This window comes from Bos indicus, chromosome 15, assembly GCF_029378745.1.
Source record: "Bos indicus isolate NIAB-ARS_2022 breed Sahiwal x Tharparkar chromosome 15, NIAB-ARS_B.indTharparkar_mat_pri_1.0, whole genome shotgun sequence".
NCBI lineage: Eukaryota > Metazoa > Chordata > Mammalia > Artiodactyla > Bovidae > Bos > Bos indicus.
Genome location: NC_091774.1, coordinates 62,278,767 through 62,298,546, shown reverse-complemented (window position 1 = coordinate 62,298,546; position 19,780 = coordinate 62,278,767). Strand labels below are relative to the sequence as shown.

At 36.6% G+C, this 19,780-nt stretch overlaps 1 protein-coding gene across 6 annotated transcripts in view; it reads left to right on the top strand.

Moving 5' to 3' along the window:
- Positions 1 to 19,780, top strand: part of DCDC1 (doublecortin domain containing 1) — a 477,553-nt gene that overhangs the window by 328,448 nt on the left and 129,325 nt on the right. Inside the window, exon 20 of one of the 6 annotated variants that reach the window (XM_070767616.1) lies at positions 6,061 to 8,461. The exons of the other annotated variants lie outside the window; for them this stretch is intronic. Within the exon in view, the coding sequence (XP_070623717.1) occupies positions 6,061 to 6,319 (259 nt within the window). The 3' untranslated portion in view covers positions 6,320 to 8,461. Of the gene's footprint in view, positions 1 to 6,060; positions 8,462 to 19,780 lie in introns of those variants that run through there. 6 annotated transcript variants of the gene reach the window in all.

The following is a 19,780-nucleotide window of genomic DNA, read 5'->3' as shown; positions in this document are numbered from 1 at the left end:
GATGGGGAAACAGTGTCAGACTTCATTTTTGGGGGCTCCAAAATCACTGCCGATGGTGACTGCAGCCATGAAATTAAAAGATGCTTACTCCTTGGAAAGAAAGTTATGACCAACCTAGATAGCATATTCAAAAGCAGAGACATTACTTTGCCAACAAAGGTTCGTCTAGTCAAGGCTATGGTTTTTCCTGTGGTCATGTATGGATGTGAGAGTTGGACTGTGAAGAAGGCTGAGTGCCAAAGAATTGATGCTTTTGAACTGTGGTGTTGGAGAAGGCTCTTGAGAGTCCCTTGGACTGCAAGGAGATCCAACCAGTCCATTCTGAAGGAGATCAGCCCTGGGAATTCTTTGGAAGGAATGATGCTAAAGCTGAAACTCCAGTACATTGGCCACCTCATGTGAAGAGTTGACTCATTGGAAAAGACTCTGCTGCTGGGAGGGATTGGGGGCAGGAGGAGAAGGGGATGACAGAGGATGATATGGCTGGATGGCATCACTGAGTCAATGGACTCAAACACAGTGAACTCCGGGAGTTGGTGATGGACAGGGAGGCCTGGCGTGCTGCGATTCATGGGGTCGCAAAGAGTCGGACATGACTGAGCAACTGAACTAAAGTGACACAGTCAAAGGCTTTAGCAGAGTCAATAAAGCAGAAATAGATGTTTTTCTGGAACTCTCTCACTTTTTTGATGATCCAGTGGATGTTGGCAATTTGATCTCTGGTTCCTCTGCCTTTTCTAAATCCAGCTTGAACATCTGGAAGTTCATGGTTCACATACTGTTGAAGCCTGGCTTGGAGAATTTTGAGCATTCCTTTGCTAGCGTGTGAGATGAGCGCAATTGTGCAGTAGTTTGAGCATTCTTTGGCATTGCCTTTCTTTGGGATTGGAATGAAAACTGACCTTTTCCAGTCCTGTGGTCACTGCTGAGTTTTCCAAATTTGCTGACATATTGAGTTCAGCACTTTCACAGCATCCTCTTTTAGTATTTGAAATAGCTCAATTGGAACTCCACAGTTTAGAAGCATGAATTCTTCAGCGCTAAGCCTTCTTTAGGGCCCAACTCTCACATCCATACATGACTACTGGAGAAACCATAGGTTTGACTAGACAGACCTTGGTCAGTGAAGTGATGTTCTACTTTTTAAAACACCATCTAGGTTTGTTATAGCTTTTCTTCCAAGAAGCAGGTGTCTTTTTAACAGTCTTTTGGACTCTGTGGGAGAGGGAGAGGGTGGGATGATTTGGGAGAATGGCATTGAAACATGTATAATATCATATATGAAACGAGTCGCCAGTCCAGGTTCGATGCACGATACTGGATGCTTGGGGCTGGTGCACTGGGATGACCCAGAGGGATGGTATGGGGAGGGAGGAGGGAGGAGGGTTCAGGATGGGGAACACATGTATACCTGTGGTGGATTCATTTTGATATATGGCAAAACCAATACAATATTGTAAAGTTAAAAAATAAAAGAAAAAAAGAAAAAAAATTTTTCGTTTCTGCAGTCACCATCTGCAGTGATTTTGGAGCCCGAGAAAATAAAGTCTGTCACTGTTTCCACTGTTTCTCCATCTCTTTGCCATGAAGTGATGGGACCGGAAGCCATGATCTTCGTTTTTTGAATGTTGAGTTTTAAGCTAGCTTTTTCCCTCTCCTCCTTATCAAGAGGCTCTTTAGTTCCTCTTCACTTTCTGCCAGAATAGTAGTGTCATCTGCATATTTGAGGTTATTGATATTTCTCCTGGTAATCTTGACTCCAGCTTGTGATTCATCCAGCCTGGCATTTCACATGATGTACTTGATCAGTCTGTTGTTCCATGCCTGGTTTAGCTGTTGCTTCTTGACTTGCACTGGTGTGGCAGGAGGCAGATATGGTGGTCTTGTATTCCCATCTCCTTAAGAATTTTCCTCAGTTTGTTGTGATCCACACAGTCAAAGGCTTTAGCATAGTAAATGAAGCAGAAGTAGATGTTTCTCTGAAAATCTCTTGCTTTTTATATGATCCAGATAGTGGCAACTTGATCTCTGGTTCCTCTGCCTTTTTAAAATACAGCTTGTACATTTGGAAGTTCTCGATTCATGCATTGTTGAAGCCTAAAGGTTAGAATGTTTTTGGAGCTCTCTCGTTTCTCCCTTTGCTTTCTTTCAGAACTATTAGTACCAATCAGCTATCATAGATTAGACTAAGGAGATACTATAACTAAATGCAACATGATGTCCTGGATTAAATCCTGAAACAGAAAAGGAGCATTAGTGGAAAACTTGGTGAAATTCAAGTAGAGCCTCTGGTTGAGCTAGTTGTATTGCCACCAATGTTAATTTCTTAGTTTTGATAATTGTACAATGCCTATGTAAGATGTTAACATAAAAGGTGAAATCTAAAATTATCTTAAAGAGTTGAAAAATAAAGCTGCTTCTTTAAAAATTCTGAGATTTCTTAGATATAGTTCTGGAACAAAGCAAAAGGAGAAACTAGAGAGCTACCAAAAAGTTCTAACCTTGTGATTTTGTAGTTTTCTGGGTACTTTTTCGGACTCTTAAAATGTCCTTCAGAAATGTACTTTTATATATTACCCTCTTCACTTAATATGCATGTTGTTTAGAGTTATTTACTTTGTACAGTTGACCCTTGAACACTGAAGGCTTTGGTGTGCCATCCCCAGCACAGTTGAAAATCCTCAAGACAGCTTTTCAGTTGGCCCTCCATATCCAGGGTTCCACATCTTCCAATTTAACCAACTATGGCTTGCATAGTACTTGGTATGTATTTATTGAAAAAAAAAAATCCACATGTAAGTGGACCTGCATAGTTCAAACCCTTGTTGTTCAAGGGTCTTGTTGTTGTTGTTTAGTTGCTAAGTTGTGTTTGACTCTTTGCCATCTCATGGACTGTAGCCCACCACGCTCCTCTGTCCATAGAATTTTCCAGGCAAGAGTACTGGAGTGGGTTGCCATTCCCTTCTCCAGAGGGTCTTCCCAACCCAAGGATCAAAGCCGCATCTCCTGCTTGACAGGCGGTTCAACTGTATATAAAATGAGTGTATGAAAGGTGGACAAGGAGACTTTCCGTAGTACAGAATTAAGTAGTAGTCATTACTAAAAGCTGTTTTCAGAATATATTTCACAATGCCAAGGTAACTTTCTACCTTCATTTAACATATTAGGCTACTGAAACGTTTGAAATCTTCAAATAATAAAAGACCATTCCCAACTGGGGGATAGAATTTCTCAGAATTTGAATATGGAATAGATGTTAAAAGACATGAATGTGGAAACAAAAATTTTTTTTCTAAGAAATTCTCCAGAATTTCCTTTTCACAAAGGTTTAAGTTCTACCTCTCTACATTTGAAAAGAGATGTCTTTGGGCCAGCTTCGTATCTGGGCAGTTTTTGTGCCTGCAATTATCAGACAACATACAATCTTACACATAAATCGTTGCTGCTGCAATTAGCTCATTGACCACTTGTACCCTGGGGACAGTGGAAGCAGTCCCTCCGTAAGCAGCTGGGATGGAATTGCTGGAAGGGCAGTCTGTCCAGTTTGATGAACAGTCATGTCCTCCTACTTCTGCCAGGTGTATCTTCTTTCCCAAGGGGTCAGGGAGGGGCAGGGGCTGTGACCTTTTAAAATAGAAGACCCATTAAATTGTGAGAATTGACTTGTGATTTAGTTGCTAAGTCGTGTCTGACTCTTTTTGCGCACCCATGAACTGTAGCCTGCCAGGTTCCTGTGTCCATGGAATTTTCCTGGCAAGAATACTGGCTGCTGCTGCTGCTAAGTTGCTTCGGTCGTGTCCGACTTTGTGCAACCCCATAGACAGCAGCCCACCAGGCTCTTCTGTCCCTGGGATTCTCCAGGCAAGAACATTGGAGTGGGTTGCTGTTTGCTACTACAGGAGATCTTCCTGAGCCAAGGATCAAACCCGTGTCTCCTACCTTGCAGGCAGATTCTTAGCACTGAGCCACCTGAGAATTTATTACATTGGATCTAAAAAGAGGAAGATAATTGCCCTAAGTTACTTGCAGGGCTTAATTTGGGGTTTATTTTAACCTCCCATAAGCTCTTTAAACTCTGCTTTGCTAAACTAACTGGGGTAAAAAGAAAACTGTCCAGACAACTTCAAAGCAACTTCTTTCCATGAAAACAGAAATCAAGAACACAAACAGCAAATATTTTGCTCTCAGTTGAGCAGAGGATTTATAAACAAATCTGTTCAACTCATTTGCTGTTTGTGTTCTTGTTGTTTATATGAGTGCTCCAAGTATACCTTCAGTTTTTATTTTTGTTTACACTGTCTCATATTTTTCCCCACAGAATTTTTAATCATCTGAGGCATAATTGTATTATAGCAGTCTGAAGTGCTAATTTGTTTCTTTTCTCTATTACAAAATGTATTTCTTCCATAGCACTCTGACTTTTAAGGGAATTCATTAGAAAAACATTAGGAAATATGGTATACAAGACATGAGTTGGTAAATTAAGATGAAAATATACCATATCACACATATGAATGTTAATGGAAACTAATTGTTCACTTGTTATGACCTATACCCTTTTGAAATGTGTAGTTTCTGAGTCGTTAATCTGAAGCAATATTTATTTCTTGGTTGTTCATTCTGATGCTTACCCTATATTGAACTTTGTGGACCTTTGTTTATTTGATGGACATATAAAATATAGGTGATGGGCTCGGCAAGTCAAATTTCATATGGATTCAATCCCACATGACAGATTCCTGGCACAAAGGAAGTTGAGTAACAGAATTCTACTCTAGTATAGGTTGATTCTCTATAGAACTCAGCTTGTGTACAATGGTATCATTGTGTCAATTGATTTACCCCAATGCATCTTACTTAGAAAAATACTATTTGCACAATTTAAAATATATTAAAAGTTTCAATACAGCTGTAGCATAAGATCCAATATTCTATTTTGTCCATGATGACATAAAAGAAAAATTTAGCAGCTTTTTAGAATTATAGGCTCTGTAGTGTGATTTTCATTGTCTTTCTAGATTCAGCTTATTATTCCAGCAGAGATTTATGATCAATATTTATGTGAGAAACTTTCTTTTAAATTGTGTGTATTAGCGCAATGATTAGTGAAATTAATTTCACACCATTTCTTGCTTTCTTTCAATTAATCAAATATGATATCTGGATTTAATTATGGCATCTGGGGATAGTATTATTACATTACACATGGAGGTTTTTGCTCTATGATTTTTCTTTTCTACAAAAAGTGATAAAAGCGGCTTCTGCAGGACAAATTTACAGCATTTTGCTTTTTAAATTCTTTTCTTATAAGACTATGTTAGCATTATAAAGCTTTTAAAAAATTGGAGTCATTACAATAAACATTTTAATAAAAGTATAATAATATCTAGAATTAGACTGTACTAATGCTTAGTAAATTATATACTAACTCTTTGATTTTAGATATTTTAACATTACCAAGTTAGATTTTTTTTAAGCATAATAATATAGATTTGAGAAATCATTAATGAGAATAAAGTTTTAATTCTTTATCCTATTAAAAGAAAATGTGTTTCCAGTATTTGCCAATTCTTCTAAGGTTCAAAAATGACAACCTGTTAGTTCCTACCATCTACTATACTTCTAAACCTTTCACATGTGTTCATGATTCAAAATTCAAAAGGGCTATTCATGTGTCTCTTACATTTTTGAGATAGCATAAAAGATAAATGATTATGAAAATAATTCATCAAAAATTGTAATTTATAATCTTAACACCTTTTTAAAAGGCACATAACCTTCAGTCACACCCCAAGGGTCAATATGTTATAATTTTGTTTTACTTAAGCTTATAAAAACGCAGATAAAAATAACTAGGTTTTAATCGTGGTTTCCTCTGTTTTCTAGTCTCAGAGTGGGAAATTTCTAGATTGGGTTTTTTTCCCCCTTCCCCTGGGAAATATACAACTCCCTATATTATGGCCATTAATGTTTAGTAATGAGTTAGTCCTCAAATACCAATAAGATGATGTGGGCTTGATGAAAGTTAAATGTCCCTAAATCCTATGAATTGATCTGCAGGAGCTGTTTTCCGCATGAGTGGTGGCTTCACCCAGGCAGACATCCGCAGAGCCGTGGAGGTCAGGGTGATGGAGGAGGAGTGGGCTTGGCGGCACATATGCACTCTATTCCTGACAGTGTCTTGCTTCAGCAAAGGGAAGTGAAGCGCGTATACCATGCTCAGTGGCATTTCCAAATGCAGCTCAGCTGGGGGCCCAGGCTTATTGCATCAATGGCACATACCGGGCAAAAAAGGAAATACATAATTTTGTCAAAGTAGTAGATCACAATCTACCATTCCTTCCCTCCCCCTTCAAAATCATCACCCACACACACTAATAGCTCTAATAGATACAGACTTTATGCATATTTCAGTCACAGCAGTATTTCTAATGCATATGTGAAAGGGTCCTTAATTTATGTCTACCAACTGCGTGGTGCCCTTCTTTTGGGTAATGTCATCATCCTAATGGTGTTTCTATTATACTCAAAGGTAGCAAATGAGGCTTATTGCAAGAAGGTAATTGATTTTCACTGAGTGAAAATGTAAATAGCCATAAGAAATCCTATGAAAGATAAGCAGTTGAAAATTGCCAGAAAAAAAAAGTGATTTGTATACATGACTTATTGGTCCAAGTATATAAAATGTTTCTTTTTTCAAGTCAATACCACAATAACCGTATTTCACATCAGTTTATTTTAAATTGAAGTAAAAATAGAAGAATTTCAATGATCTTGCTTTTACCAGTTTGGCTGTGTATATTATGAAAATTATCATCTAATATGGAAGGAAGCTTCCTTTTGTCAATGTGTCTTTGTAAAAGAAACCACGTGAATAAAATTTCTCTTTTGGGTGTGTAAAGCTGAAGAATTCTTCTTTGGATTTTCTAGAGTGAAAAGTGCATGGCATCTGTATCAATTATGTATTATATATATACATATATATGTATGCTGAAATCTCATTGAACTTTAGCATAAATGTCAGCCCCAAATTCAAGAAAAAAGCAAAGCTCAAAATGTATTTTATTATAAAGAAGAATAGAAGCAAAACAGAATATCTGAGGCAATGAATTTGTTAAAACAAAGCTATATTTTTAACGTATAGTAAAAAAAGTTCATAAAATTATTTTTGGTTCCTCCACAAGTGAAATACAGACAATTATTTGCATCATCACTACTGTCTTCTGACTCCAAAATATACCTTTTCTGATAAGTTAAGAATCACTTATTTTAATCGCAAACATTTTAATCACAAAAATCTCCTTTTTCAACTTAAAATTTTTGTAATGGTACTTAAGAAATAGACTATACATTTTTTCCACTCCCCTACCCTATCTTGCTTACAATTTGAGAAGGACTTATATTTCAGGACTGTAAAATGTGTAATGAGAATGTTTTTGAATTCTTGCCTTAGAAGGTCACTTGGATTAAAAAGGTATCATTTATATTGACCTTTGAGTTGGCAGATAGAGAGATGTAATAAATTTTATTTCTGCTGGAGAATCGGAAATGCGACAGGAAGAGAATTCAAACTCCTTCCCATTGAGGGAAGTTTAGAGGAACAATTCTTCCCTCTCACTTTCAGCATCGTCAGATACAAAATCTTTAACATCTGTTTTATTCTTCATAACGTATATGACTAGAGGCAGGCCTGACTCAGCCATCAGTCCAAACAGGGGGTAAACTGAAAGCATGTTGACTTATTACACAGTGCCATGAACAAAATATACTCTTTAATATAAATTAATCCCCAACCAAGCCCTTTAGTTTGTTACAGTTTTAGATTCAGACAGGCAGGACTCCCTAGTGATACAGAGATTTCACTAATCACTTCCAGAACCTTGTGCAAAAATTCCATTCAGTAGAAAGACCCAAGCTCAAAATAAGAAATTTAACTTTATGGGGAAAGCAAAACCTTATATGTTTATTTCATTAAGAAGAAAACATCAAATAGGCTTATCGCAGTATGACTTGTAGTTTCTGTATTCCAAATTTTCTGTTTCATTTACAAACCCAGGTCTTTATTATGGTCTTTATGAATTTAACTATCTCTAATTTATCTTGCTGTGAGTAAATAATGAAAACAGAAATGCTTTAAACACTACTAAAAAATTAGTACACACAGATATGAAATTACAGTAAAGATGGTGGGCCGGGCATCAGCCACTCTATTTAGCGTGTTTGATAGGGAGTGTGTAGTGAGGAGAACTATAAATGATACTGACAATATGGGTCTGAACATTTCAAGAAGACACTTATTCTGCTCCTAATGACCTTGAAACTTTTTTAGACCTATAGGACAAATGTGAAATTGGACCAATAGAAAAAGCATTTGGATAATACAAAAATGTATTATTAAAACAATCTAGTAGTTTTATGCATCTATATTTTAAAAAACTTGTTTTGGTTTCTGCTTGAGAGACTTTTAGGAACTAAAAGTTGTTTTAACAATTTTTATGTGTTGGAAAAGAGAGCTTTGTTATACATCATTCTCTTGTCCAAAATCTGAGATAATGAATGTTCTATTTTAAATAATGTGTATCATTTTTTATTGATTTTTATACTAATTCCCTGCTTTGGATTGTAAGGGAGTAAACAATGGTGCCTCCCAGATCCGCCATTCCATATCTCAGGAGTAATCATGAGTGCAATTTTCTTTAAGATTGAGATGAGAATCCTGTTGGCAGTATGTAGCTATGGTTCAGTCCTGAATCCTGGAAACTTTAATTCAGGTGCATTGTGGGCACATAAAATTTGAGTTCAAATGCTTTTAAGAAGTCATGCCACTTTGTCGTTTGACACTAATTTTCAACCCAGCATGCTTTAGCAATGACTGAAATTAGTTCCAAGTGAATTACAGCTAAGCTATTTTCTACCATCTACAAGAAATTTTTTATGCCAACTGAGTCAAGAGAGGTTTTGAAATTTCCTTTAGTATGTGTTGGGGTATGGGGCTCATCAGTGTAGATAATCAAGTGTCCTGATTGTACACATCATTGAAATGTCACTGCTTTTTTACTAATGTTGCTGCTAATGTTTTACTAATGTTGCTTCAGTCGTGTCCAACTCTGTGTAACCCCTGAGATGGCAGCCCACTAGGTTCCCCCGTCCCTGGGATTCTCCGGGCAAAAAACTGGAGTGGGTTGCCATTTCCTTCTCCAATGCAGGAAAGTGAAAAGTGAAAGTGAAGTCGCTCAGTCGTGTCCAATTCTTAGCGACCCCATGGACTGCCGCCTACCAGGCTCCTCCGTCCATGGGATTTTCCAGGCAAGAGTACCGGAGTGGGGTGCCATTGCCTTCTCCATTACTAATGTTGTTCAACCCCAGTTATATTCTTATTGGTCAGAAGAAACACTCCTTGCAATTCTCTGCTTTCTTTCCAAGTCATCAACAAGTATTATTTCTGTGGATCCCATGAAATAGACATTGATCCATTGGAAACTGGACTATGAAGCAAATAATTTCCTTCATGATAATAATGAATTACCATTAAATATGTCTTCTATCTGCCAAATTAGAAAAAGTGTTCTTTGGGAAGAAATATGTACCATAATTCAACCTTGTGTCCTTAACACAAGGTGGAGACTTGAATTTTTAGGAGAATTGGAGGCAGATTCTTTAGGCAACATGACTATGAAGAGATACATCATTTGACCATAAGGAAAAGAAGTTTCTAGGCCTTGCATGTGTTCTAATTCACTTCAGTTGTGTCTGACTCTGCAATCCTAAGGACTGTACGTAGTCTGCCAGGCTCCTCTGTCCATGGGACTCTCCAGGCAAGAATACTGGAGTCGGTTGCCATGCCCTCTTCCAGGAGATCTTCTCAATCCAGGTATTGAACCTGTGCCTCTCACGTCTCCTGCATTGACAGGCAGGTTGTTCACCACTAACGCCACCTGGGAAGCCCTTCTAGGCTTAAATAAAATTAAATCTTGAACAAATGAGGGGTAGTTTTCATGGACTAATTTGAATATTTTGAATTTTCAAGTCATTTCTTTTAGTCTTTAAAATGAAAGGGATTCATAGTGGATAAAGATTTGATTTGCCCTCTGCATTTCATAAAGGGTACAAATGATGTTGGTTTAGTTAAAAGCATATAAAAGCAATTACATAGTGATAGAAAATATATGAAGTATGTAATATAATTTAAGGTACCAAAATCAAAGTGTAAGGATCAAAACATAGTGAAATATATAGTACTATGTTGCTGTAGAAAAAATTCAAGGGCAGCTCCATAGAGTCGCTGTGCTTCAAAGATTAAACATAATAAGATGAATATCAAGTGAATTAAGAAAGTTCCTCAAAATGGCTTTTTCTTAAGGAATATTTTCCCCATCAAAAAGTCTCATACTTTGGTGAAAAATTCAACATTTATTTATGAAGATAGTCTTCCTTTAACGTTTAAAATCTTCCATCATGTTAATTTACATGCTTTAAAACTATACCGATAAAGTGGTTGAAGTAAATAAATAAGTCATAAAAAGCACATCAAAGTAGTTATGATGAGACAGCCAGATGGCAGAGAATTGCAGTACTTGCTGTAATTTTATCAAAATTACTATTGTCATGGCATGTTAGTTTTCATAAGAATTTGTACAGTCGCTGATCTCATACAGACAAATTAATTTCAGGTTCTCTCATGTGTAGTCACATAACAGCTATACTTGAGCACGCACAAAAGAAAATTAAATAATCATAGTCACATAAACTTGAAAAGCAGCACAATATCTTAAGTTTACTATTCCATAACGTCTTGGGATCAGTGATCATTTCTGTTATGTTAGACTCAAATTGATCTACAGCAGTACAGCCATTATGTACTTTCTGCTGTGTTTAGTCTTCATTATATAAAGGTACCATGTCATGTATTCTATTAGTGAAGAATTGTTATTAAGGCAGTAATGTTGTAATTCCTACATTTATGGCCTTTCTTCAAGTTTCATTCTTTTATCTCTTTTATGTCTAAAGGGATAACAGAGCTTTTGATGCTTCCTTTAAAGATAAATGCAGATATGAATTCTCAGCAATTAATGAGCTTAAATGATATTTGAATTAAAAATGTTTATTGCAGGTTTCAAACGTTCTCCTTCTTTTCTTTGTCCTGGAATTATGAAAAGAACGCCTGACACTGCACATTATACAAATCTCTTCTGTTCATATTCAACCAACACTTTCGATTGTAAAGGTCTCTTCCTAAAGTCATTTAAAATTTTTTTTATTTTATTTTTTCCTGGTATTTTTTTTCTAAAGTTATTTAATTTTTGTTTTCTCATTTTATAGCCCAAGTTCTTTCTAACATGCCCTGTTCCATTGTGTATCAGATTTAGCGCATAATTGATACACACTAGGCCTCAGTATCTTCAACTATGATTTGGACGTCTACCTGCTGTATTTACTTCATAGATACTGGAGGTTGGGATGAGAACTTCATTAAAGTAACTTTTCATTTTTATGACTTTAAAATTGAAAGGGTAACATTTTCACTAGTTGTTTCATTGATCTTAGACAACTCATTCAAGCAAATATAAAATATATTATCTGGCAAAATGATAGCAGTCATAAATATCTTAGGAAAAGTGTCATTAAATATTTAAATTCTTCATTCTTTTTTTCCACCAAAAATGTGCTATATTCCACTTTATAGGTTTGCCTCTAAAGAAAAAGAGTTGCTTAACTCATGGAATTTTAGTTATCCATGCTCAAGTGCTTTGTGGTCTTCAGTGTATATATGGCTTTTATCCATAATAATATTAAGAGTAATATATGTCTAGGGATTTCAAACGTGTAAAATTTATTTCTTGAAATAAATAAACCGTAGGTTTTTTTTCTTATGGAAAAAATGTTACTCATTTTAGAATGATCATGGCTTTGAAAAATTTGAGTTAGCACTTAATCTATTGCTTTCTCTCAGTAGACGGGATAGGAACTTAACATGTCTTTCTTTGGGGAGAGGTTATAACAGGAGTGCCCATGGAAACAATGGTCTGTGTGTGTTCTACTGTAGTCTCAAAGACTATTTTTCTCTTTAAGATCATGTTAATTCTCAAATGTTTTCATTGAAATTAGTATAGATAACATAGTTAATACTCAGAATTATGAAGATTTTACATATGGTAAAATGTAACTTAGTTATATTACTAAGTTATAGTTTTAAAAATTGTGTTATACTGGAAATTTATGGCAAAGAAGTTAATGGGAATGGAGATAAACATATTCATTATGTAGCATTATTAATGCTAATAAAGGCATAGAAACAAGGTGTCTGATCATAGGGGCATTGCTAAGTAGATTACATTTCATCTGTGAAATATTATGAAATGTTAGATATTTTTTCCAAAGTGTTTTTAATACCATGGGAATTTGCTTATGCTATAATTTTAATTGATAATAATGAAATATAAAATGTATATACATATCATCTCAATATGTAAAAATAATCTAGAAATTATCATTTAAAAAAGACTGAATGAGAACTTGTGGTGAAAGTGTTTGGGGACTCTAGGGCTGTGCAGTTTCCTCAGTGATTCCTTATGTGTTTTCTGTGTTTTCCTAGTATTTTATAATGAACATGTTGTTTTTTTCTTTTTATAATGCAGGGAAAAAGAATAAGTGGAAAAAAGGGCACATAACACAAAATTTAAAATATGGCATGTTTTTCAACCCCACCATATAATTATTTTTATTTTTGAATTTTGTTATAGTACTTTTATGTTATAATATTTATTTTTACATATCTTTATTCTCTAAGATTTTGAGTGTGAGTTCAGGACCTATATCCTTTGTTCTTGACATAGAACTGTAGATAATAGTTGCTTAGTACCTTTCTACTGAATGGATGTATGACATTCCGTAAGGATACATATTTTTATATAGTTGAAATTCGTGTGCCTACTACTTCTGTTTTGCTTTTTCTACTTACTTTGATCAGAATGCTTTTATATGACTTCACATAAACTTAAAATGATAAATTTTTAATGTTATAGTACCTTATAGGATTAAAAATCATCCTAAATATGGATATTTAGGTTATTTCCCATTCTTGTTTCTATGAACAAAACTTCAGTGAGTATTCTCATCCGTTTACCTTTCTACTTTTCAAAAACTACTTCTTATGGTAATTCCTAGAGCATTAATTTTTATAATACTTGTTATGTTTGCCCTATCCCATTACCTATCAGTGGGCTTATCAGAGGCACAGCGGTAAAGAATCTGTCTGCCAATGTAGGACAACTGGCTTAGATTCCTGGATCGGGAAGATTACCTAGAGGACGAAATGGCAACCCGCTCCAATATACTTGCCTGGAATATTTCGTGGACAGAGAATCCTGGCAGGCCACAATCCATGGGGTCGCAAAAGAATCGGACACCACTTAGTGACTAAACAACACCAAATTACCTGTTGGTAATGGAACCAACAGTGGATGAGTATACTGATTGCTTCCCCCAAATTTATCTAAATTGAACATTTTATTATTTTTTAAATTGAAATTGTAGTTGATTTATAATATTCTGCTAATTTCTGCTTAAATTGAGCATTTCAGATTCAGGTCTCTTTGTTACATTTAATGGACATTTGAGAAAACTTAGGTTGCCTGAAAGTGTGTTTATTTGACTGTGACTTCCCATGCACTAGTTTTCTAGTTGTTTTATTTATGTGAATAATCTTTTTATATCCTGTGCCCATTTGGAATTTTTGAAATTTTTAAAAATACACTTGAATACACTAATTATACATTAATTGGTATGTTATTTGTGTGTTCTATTTGATGCAGATAATTTTTCTGACATGTGGTTGTCCTTTAATTTTGCTATTTTTCAATATACAAGAGTTAAAAAGCTGATATATTCTAATCCACTGATTTTTTTCCCCTCAGGTGATTGCCTTGTTGCTGAAAATGATCAGCATTTTCCAATAAATGCAATGACATTCTTTGTCGACATTGTACGAACATGGCTCACTTGTAAATTGATTATTATAAAGTATGTAATTATGTGTTGCTAGCTTAGGTATTTAGGCTAATTGTTTCCTCTTTGAATTTTCTCTTTCTGTGTGTCGCCTTTTTCTTCTGCCCTGCCCTTCCTTCTGCTCTTACTTTTCTTTCACTTATTGTCTTCCTTGCTGCTCCTTGTTCCACCGTAGCCTTTGATTTCCCATGATGAAATTGAGACAGCAGCCAATTACCATATTGCTACTCTTCATATCCTACTGCGATCTATTTGTTTAAATTCCTGAAAAATCTCAAGCCTTTGTTTTAATCAGAAATCAATTCAGGTATTATACATATATGCATATACATGGATATATGTGTGTATTTTATTTTGAGGAAAAAAACAATTCTAATGATAACTTCTTTGTCCATAATTATAAACTAAGGCAGTGACTTGGCTTGCATCTGGACGCTGGACATGAAACTGAAGACTAGATTGCCTCCCTGTCATGCAATTACCTCCATTCTTGGGACCAAGTCTGTTGTTTATGGATCTTGATCCTTCCTTAAAGTAGAGCCTTTGCTGTGTGGCACTGATGAGCTCATGCTACCTTTTGGATTCTCACATTCTGAGTAAGCTAAGGAGCCTTGAGAGCTTGTGATGGATGAATGTTAAAATCTAAAATGTCACTGTTTGCCTTTTATAACATCATTCATCCAGTTTTTCATCTAGTCATTTTTGGGTCCCTCTCATGAGTCTAGCACTGGGTCAAACAAGTATGTTTAGAAGAAAACGTGTTTCCTGCCCTTGAGGTACTTATAGTCTAATTTGGGAGATAAAATGTATATATACATTGAAAAAGAATAAAAACTACATTAGATGAACTTGTTACTAGAGGCTGCAGGCTGCAGATTTATATGCCTTAGAATTTAACATTAGGGGAAAAAGCTAGAGTAAGTTTTGTGGTTTGAATTGTGTCCCAAAATTATATGTTCAATTTCTAACTTCCAGTACCTGTGAATGTGACTTTATTTGGAAATAATCATTGCAAATGTAATCAGGTTTAGATGAAAGTGGAAGTCACTCAGTCGTGTCCGACTCTTTGCGACCCCATGGGCTGTAGCCTGCCGGGCTCCTCTATCCATGGAATTCTCCAGATAAGAATACTGGAGTAGGTAGCCATTCCATTCTCCAGGGGATCTTCCCAACCCAGGGATTGAGCCTGCATCTCCTGCATTACAGGCAGATTCTTTACCATCTGAGCCACCAGGAAAGCCCAATTTGTCATACTTGATTTGTGTGGGCTCTTAGAGCCCAGTATGGCTGGTGTCCTTCTAGGAGGAGAAGAGGCAGAGACACAGATACACAGAGATGGAAGCAGAGACTCAGGTACTGGAGCTGCAGGTCAAGGAACGCCAGGTATTGCTGGCAAACCATCAGATGCCAGGAAGTGACAAGAAAGGACTCTTCCCTACAGGTTTCAGAAGGAGAATGAGCCAGCTGACACTTTGATTTCAGACGTCTGGCCTCTCTAACTGTGAAACCATAAGTTTCTGTTGTTTTAAGCCACTCAAGAGATGGATATGAGATTGTGATCTGAATAAAAGGTGGGATTTGGATTGACAAATAAAGGGGGCTCCATGGTGGGGGAAAACCTCACTAGCAAGGGTAGGAATAAATATATGGGAAAAAGGCCTGAGTGATTGCCTCTGAGACTAGTGCAAGATAAATGGAACAGTAGAGTAGATCCAGGTGGTGGAAGGCCTTCAATAACATGGTGAAGAATTGATCCATTTTATTCCCTCACTCATACAGTCAATATTTACTACTTACTTACTGCACATCTAGTTTGTAACAGGGAGTTACTTTGGCTCCCAAACAGGAGGCTGTTGGAAAACATTTATGCTTTTATTTATATATTCTCACCCCTGAGTTTTTAGAAATTGGTTATTTTTGATAGATAATACATTCACCTGTTGCAAAAATAAAAGTTTCAAATAGGTATAGAGTAACAAGTTTTCTATCACTGTCCCCTACCTTCCCTATTGGGCCACACCCATACCCACCAAAAAACTACTCCTATAAGTTACTGTGGATCTTTTCAGAGGTTTTTTATTTTTTCCTAATGCATAAACACAGAGAAATGTACATATATACCTCATTCCCTTTGCACAAGTGGTAATATTCCAAATACTGTTTGTACCTTGCTGCAATTATTTTACTTAATAATATGTTTGAGATTTTTCTGCATCAGTTAAAACAATGTGCTCCTTCAGTTTTTTGATGTGTACATTTTCATTATGTGGATGTACCACAATTTAGGTTGCTTTCATCTAGGTTGTTTCTACCATTGCTTTTAAAAATCACAAAAAATGAAGCATATGTTATTTGTTGCTTATATAAAATATTATTTTAATAATTTAGTAAGAAAAGAAAGGTTTTTTAACCATCAGTAAATAAGATAACTACTTAAAATACTTTTCTATTTTTTGCTAATCATTTTTTGTGCTTTTCATGTATATCTATATTATACATGCCATGTTATTATGAGTACATGTATATGTTAATGAATAAATACATATACACATTTTAGGATATATATACATTTTTTAAGTCACAGGACTATACAAACAATTTCTGGACTAGGGTATAATGTGCAAATTCTATGACATGACTATTCTGGTTCATCTCCCAGTATTTCTTCTACACTCAACCAGACAGAACAACTTAGAGAAAATTAACTTGCTCGGTTCAGTTCAGTTCAGTTCATTTCAGTTGCTCAGTCGTGTCCGATCTTTGTGACCCCATGAACCGCAGCACTCCAGGCCTCCCTGTCCATCACCAACTCCCGGAGTTCACCCAAACTCATGTGTATCGAGTTAGTGATACCAAGTAGTTCCTAAATTGTATGCATATTAGAATCACTTAGGAGTCCTTTAAATATTTCAAAACCCAGGACCCCTCAGACAATTAAATCTGAATATATGGAAGTGGGACACAGGCATTGCTTTATTTATAGTTCTCCAATTTCAATTGTTCCCCAATGGTTTCAATTGCTGGTGATTCTGGGCACCACTAACATAAGCCTTGGTGTTTCAAGCCCAGGGACCTTTGCATATTCTGCCCCTCCCACTGTCCTGGTCCACTGAACGAATTCCTGTTCTTCGTTAAAGGCCCAATTCCAATGCCCATCATATGATTTTGTATCTATCACTGCATTAAACATTATATGATGAAAAACATGGTAAACACAGTGATTTAGCCCAAATGTTTAAAGGCAACCTTAAAATCTGAGAATTAATGGAAAAAAAATACATTCCTCTCATGTCATCTGAAAGAAATGTAACACTTTTTTCTGACACCGGCTATCCCCTTTTCACCACTGAACTGAGGGATCGAAAGGACCCACCATTTATTGAGCGTGTTCCATGCCGCACACCCATTGTCTCCTTTAATCATTATTGCCACTCTTTAAAGGAGTAAACTGAGGCTCATAGGTCTTTCAGCTAAAAAGTGACAGAAATGGGATTAAAATCTAACACTTCTTTCCACTGTGCTTCAATTTGTTTTTCCTTGAAAAAACAACAACATCTAGATTCAATTTGCCACAGTAAAAGATGCTTAATAACAGGAAGGGTTTTTTTAGATGAGCATATCATTTTAACTTTTGCTTGCATAGTAGACAGTTAATAACTTAGATGTTCTCAATCAGTTAATATTTTCAGAACTGTTTGGGCTTGCTTTTAAATTTCTACCACTAAAGCCTCCAAGTGCCCTTTGCTGCTGCTGCTGCTGCTGCTGTCGCTTCAGTCATGTCCGACTCTGTACGGCCCCATAGATGGCAGCCCACCAGGCTCTCCCGTCCCTGGGATTCTCCAGGCAAGAACGCTAGAGCGGGTTGCCATTTCCTTCTCCAATGCAGGAAAGTGAGAAGTGAAGTGAAGTCACTCAGTCGTGTCCCACTCTGAGCGACCCCATGGACTGCAGCCTACCAGGCTCCTCTGCCCATGGGATTTTCCAGGCAAGAGTACTGGAGTGGGGTGCCATTGCCTTCTCCGCCAAGTGACCTTTACAGACATACAATTGGCTTCACTTACCTGGAAACCCATTTCTACTTTAACTTTGACTGCGGCATTGTTTAAAACATATTACAGATAACCATTTCTCCCGAATACTGACATCACAAAGCATATGACCAAGGATGTCTGCATCCGTCCGTCCAAACTGCTTAACTCATATCCTTGGAATAACAATCCCTTCCCCAAAGGTTCTGCAATTACCTCTTCATTAGGGTTCAGGCATACAGAAGTCATTTAAGAAGACAAAACCCATACTTATGGCAAGAAAAATATGGCTCTCACATATGATCAGATGGGCTTTTGCTCTCAGGAAACCATCAGAAAGAGATAAGATCAACAAGAGAAAAGGAAAATTAAGCAAATAACAACATAAGCAGCTGGAGTTTCGAAACAGAAGAGCAGCTGATGAGTAGGGGGAGAGGAAAAATGAAGCATCTCAGTGATAACCCATTATTACTGAGAAACAATTTTTAGTATGACTAAAGTCTGTTTAACAGTAGGGAATTTAACTACATTATGGAAAAAAACAAAAGGACATTCCCGGAATCCTAAATATAGCTAATATTTAGGATGAAGAAAAGGAGAATGTAAGATGCTTTTTAAGCTTTGGGATAATGAATGAAATTTAAATCTCAGTTGAGGATCACCTAGAGCATAGGTTTAAAGTATATTGATGGGTAGAAGATAAATGTTAATGTCAGTCTCTCTTAAAAGCAGTGCTTGTGTAAAACCAAATACCACCAATTCAACTCCTCTTGTTGTGCCTCATCTGATAAGTTGATGATCATGAAGCATTAGAGTGAGGGCAGTGATTTTTAAACATTATGGAATAAAAATGACTAGCACATTGTAAAATAAATAAATTTAGCAGCAGGCTTTTAAGCTGGTTTTGAGTGAAGTGATATGTTACCGCTGAGGAAAAAATTGCCTTAAACTTACTATCTTAGTCCATTTGGACTGCTGCGGCAAAATACCACAGACTGGGTAGTTTATAAACAACAGAAATATATTTCTCGCAGTTCTGGATCCCGGAAATCCAAGATCAGGGAGCCAGTGGGATGGAGTGAGGGCCCTCTTCTGGGTTTCGTACTTCACATTGTAGCCTCTGTGGGGTCTGTTTTCAGTTCAGTTCAGTCGCTTAGTTGTGTCCAACTCTTTGTGACCCCTAGACTGCAGCACTTCAGGCTTCCCTGTCTATCACCAACTCCCGGAGCTTGCTTGAACTCATGTCCATCAAGTTCATCTGTGTTATAAGAGCACATGTCCATCTCTTTTATAAGAGCAGTAATCCCATTCATGAGGGCTCTGCCTTCATGACCTAATGGCTTACCAAGGACCCCACCTGCCAACACCTGATGCTATCAATGGGGGTCAGAATTTCAACATACCCGCTCCAGGTAAGACTCATATCTTCAAGTCTTTTTAGTGGCTTAAAACAACAAACATTATGATCTAAGATAGTTTCTGAAGATGAGGAATCAAGAGGCATCTTAGCTGTTTGGTTCTATCTCAGGGTCTTTCATGAGGCTGTAGCCAAGTTGTCAGCCAGGGGTTCATTCTTCTAAGGTCAGAGTGGGACTGGAGGATCTGTCTCCAAGTTCACTTGTGTGGCGCTGGCAGTAAACCTCATTTTCTAGCCTCCCGGGCCTCTTGCTGGGGCTGTTTATTGTATTTCAGCTGACTTCCTCTAGGGTGAGTGATATGAAAGCAAACGAGAGAGAGAGAAAAGAGAG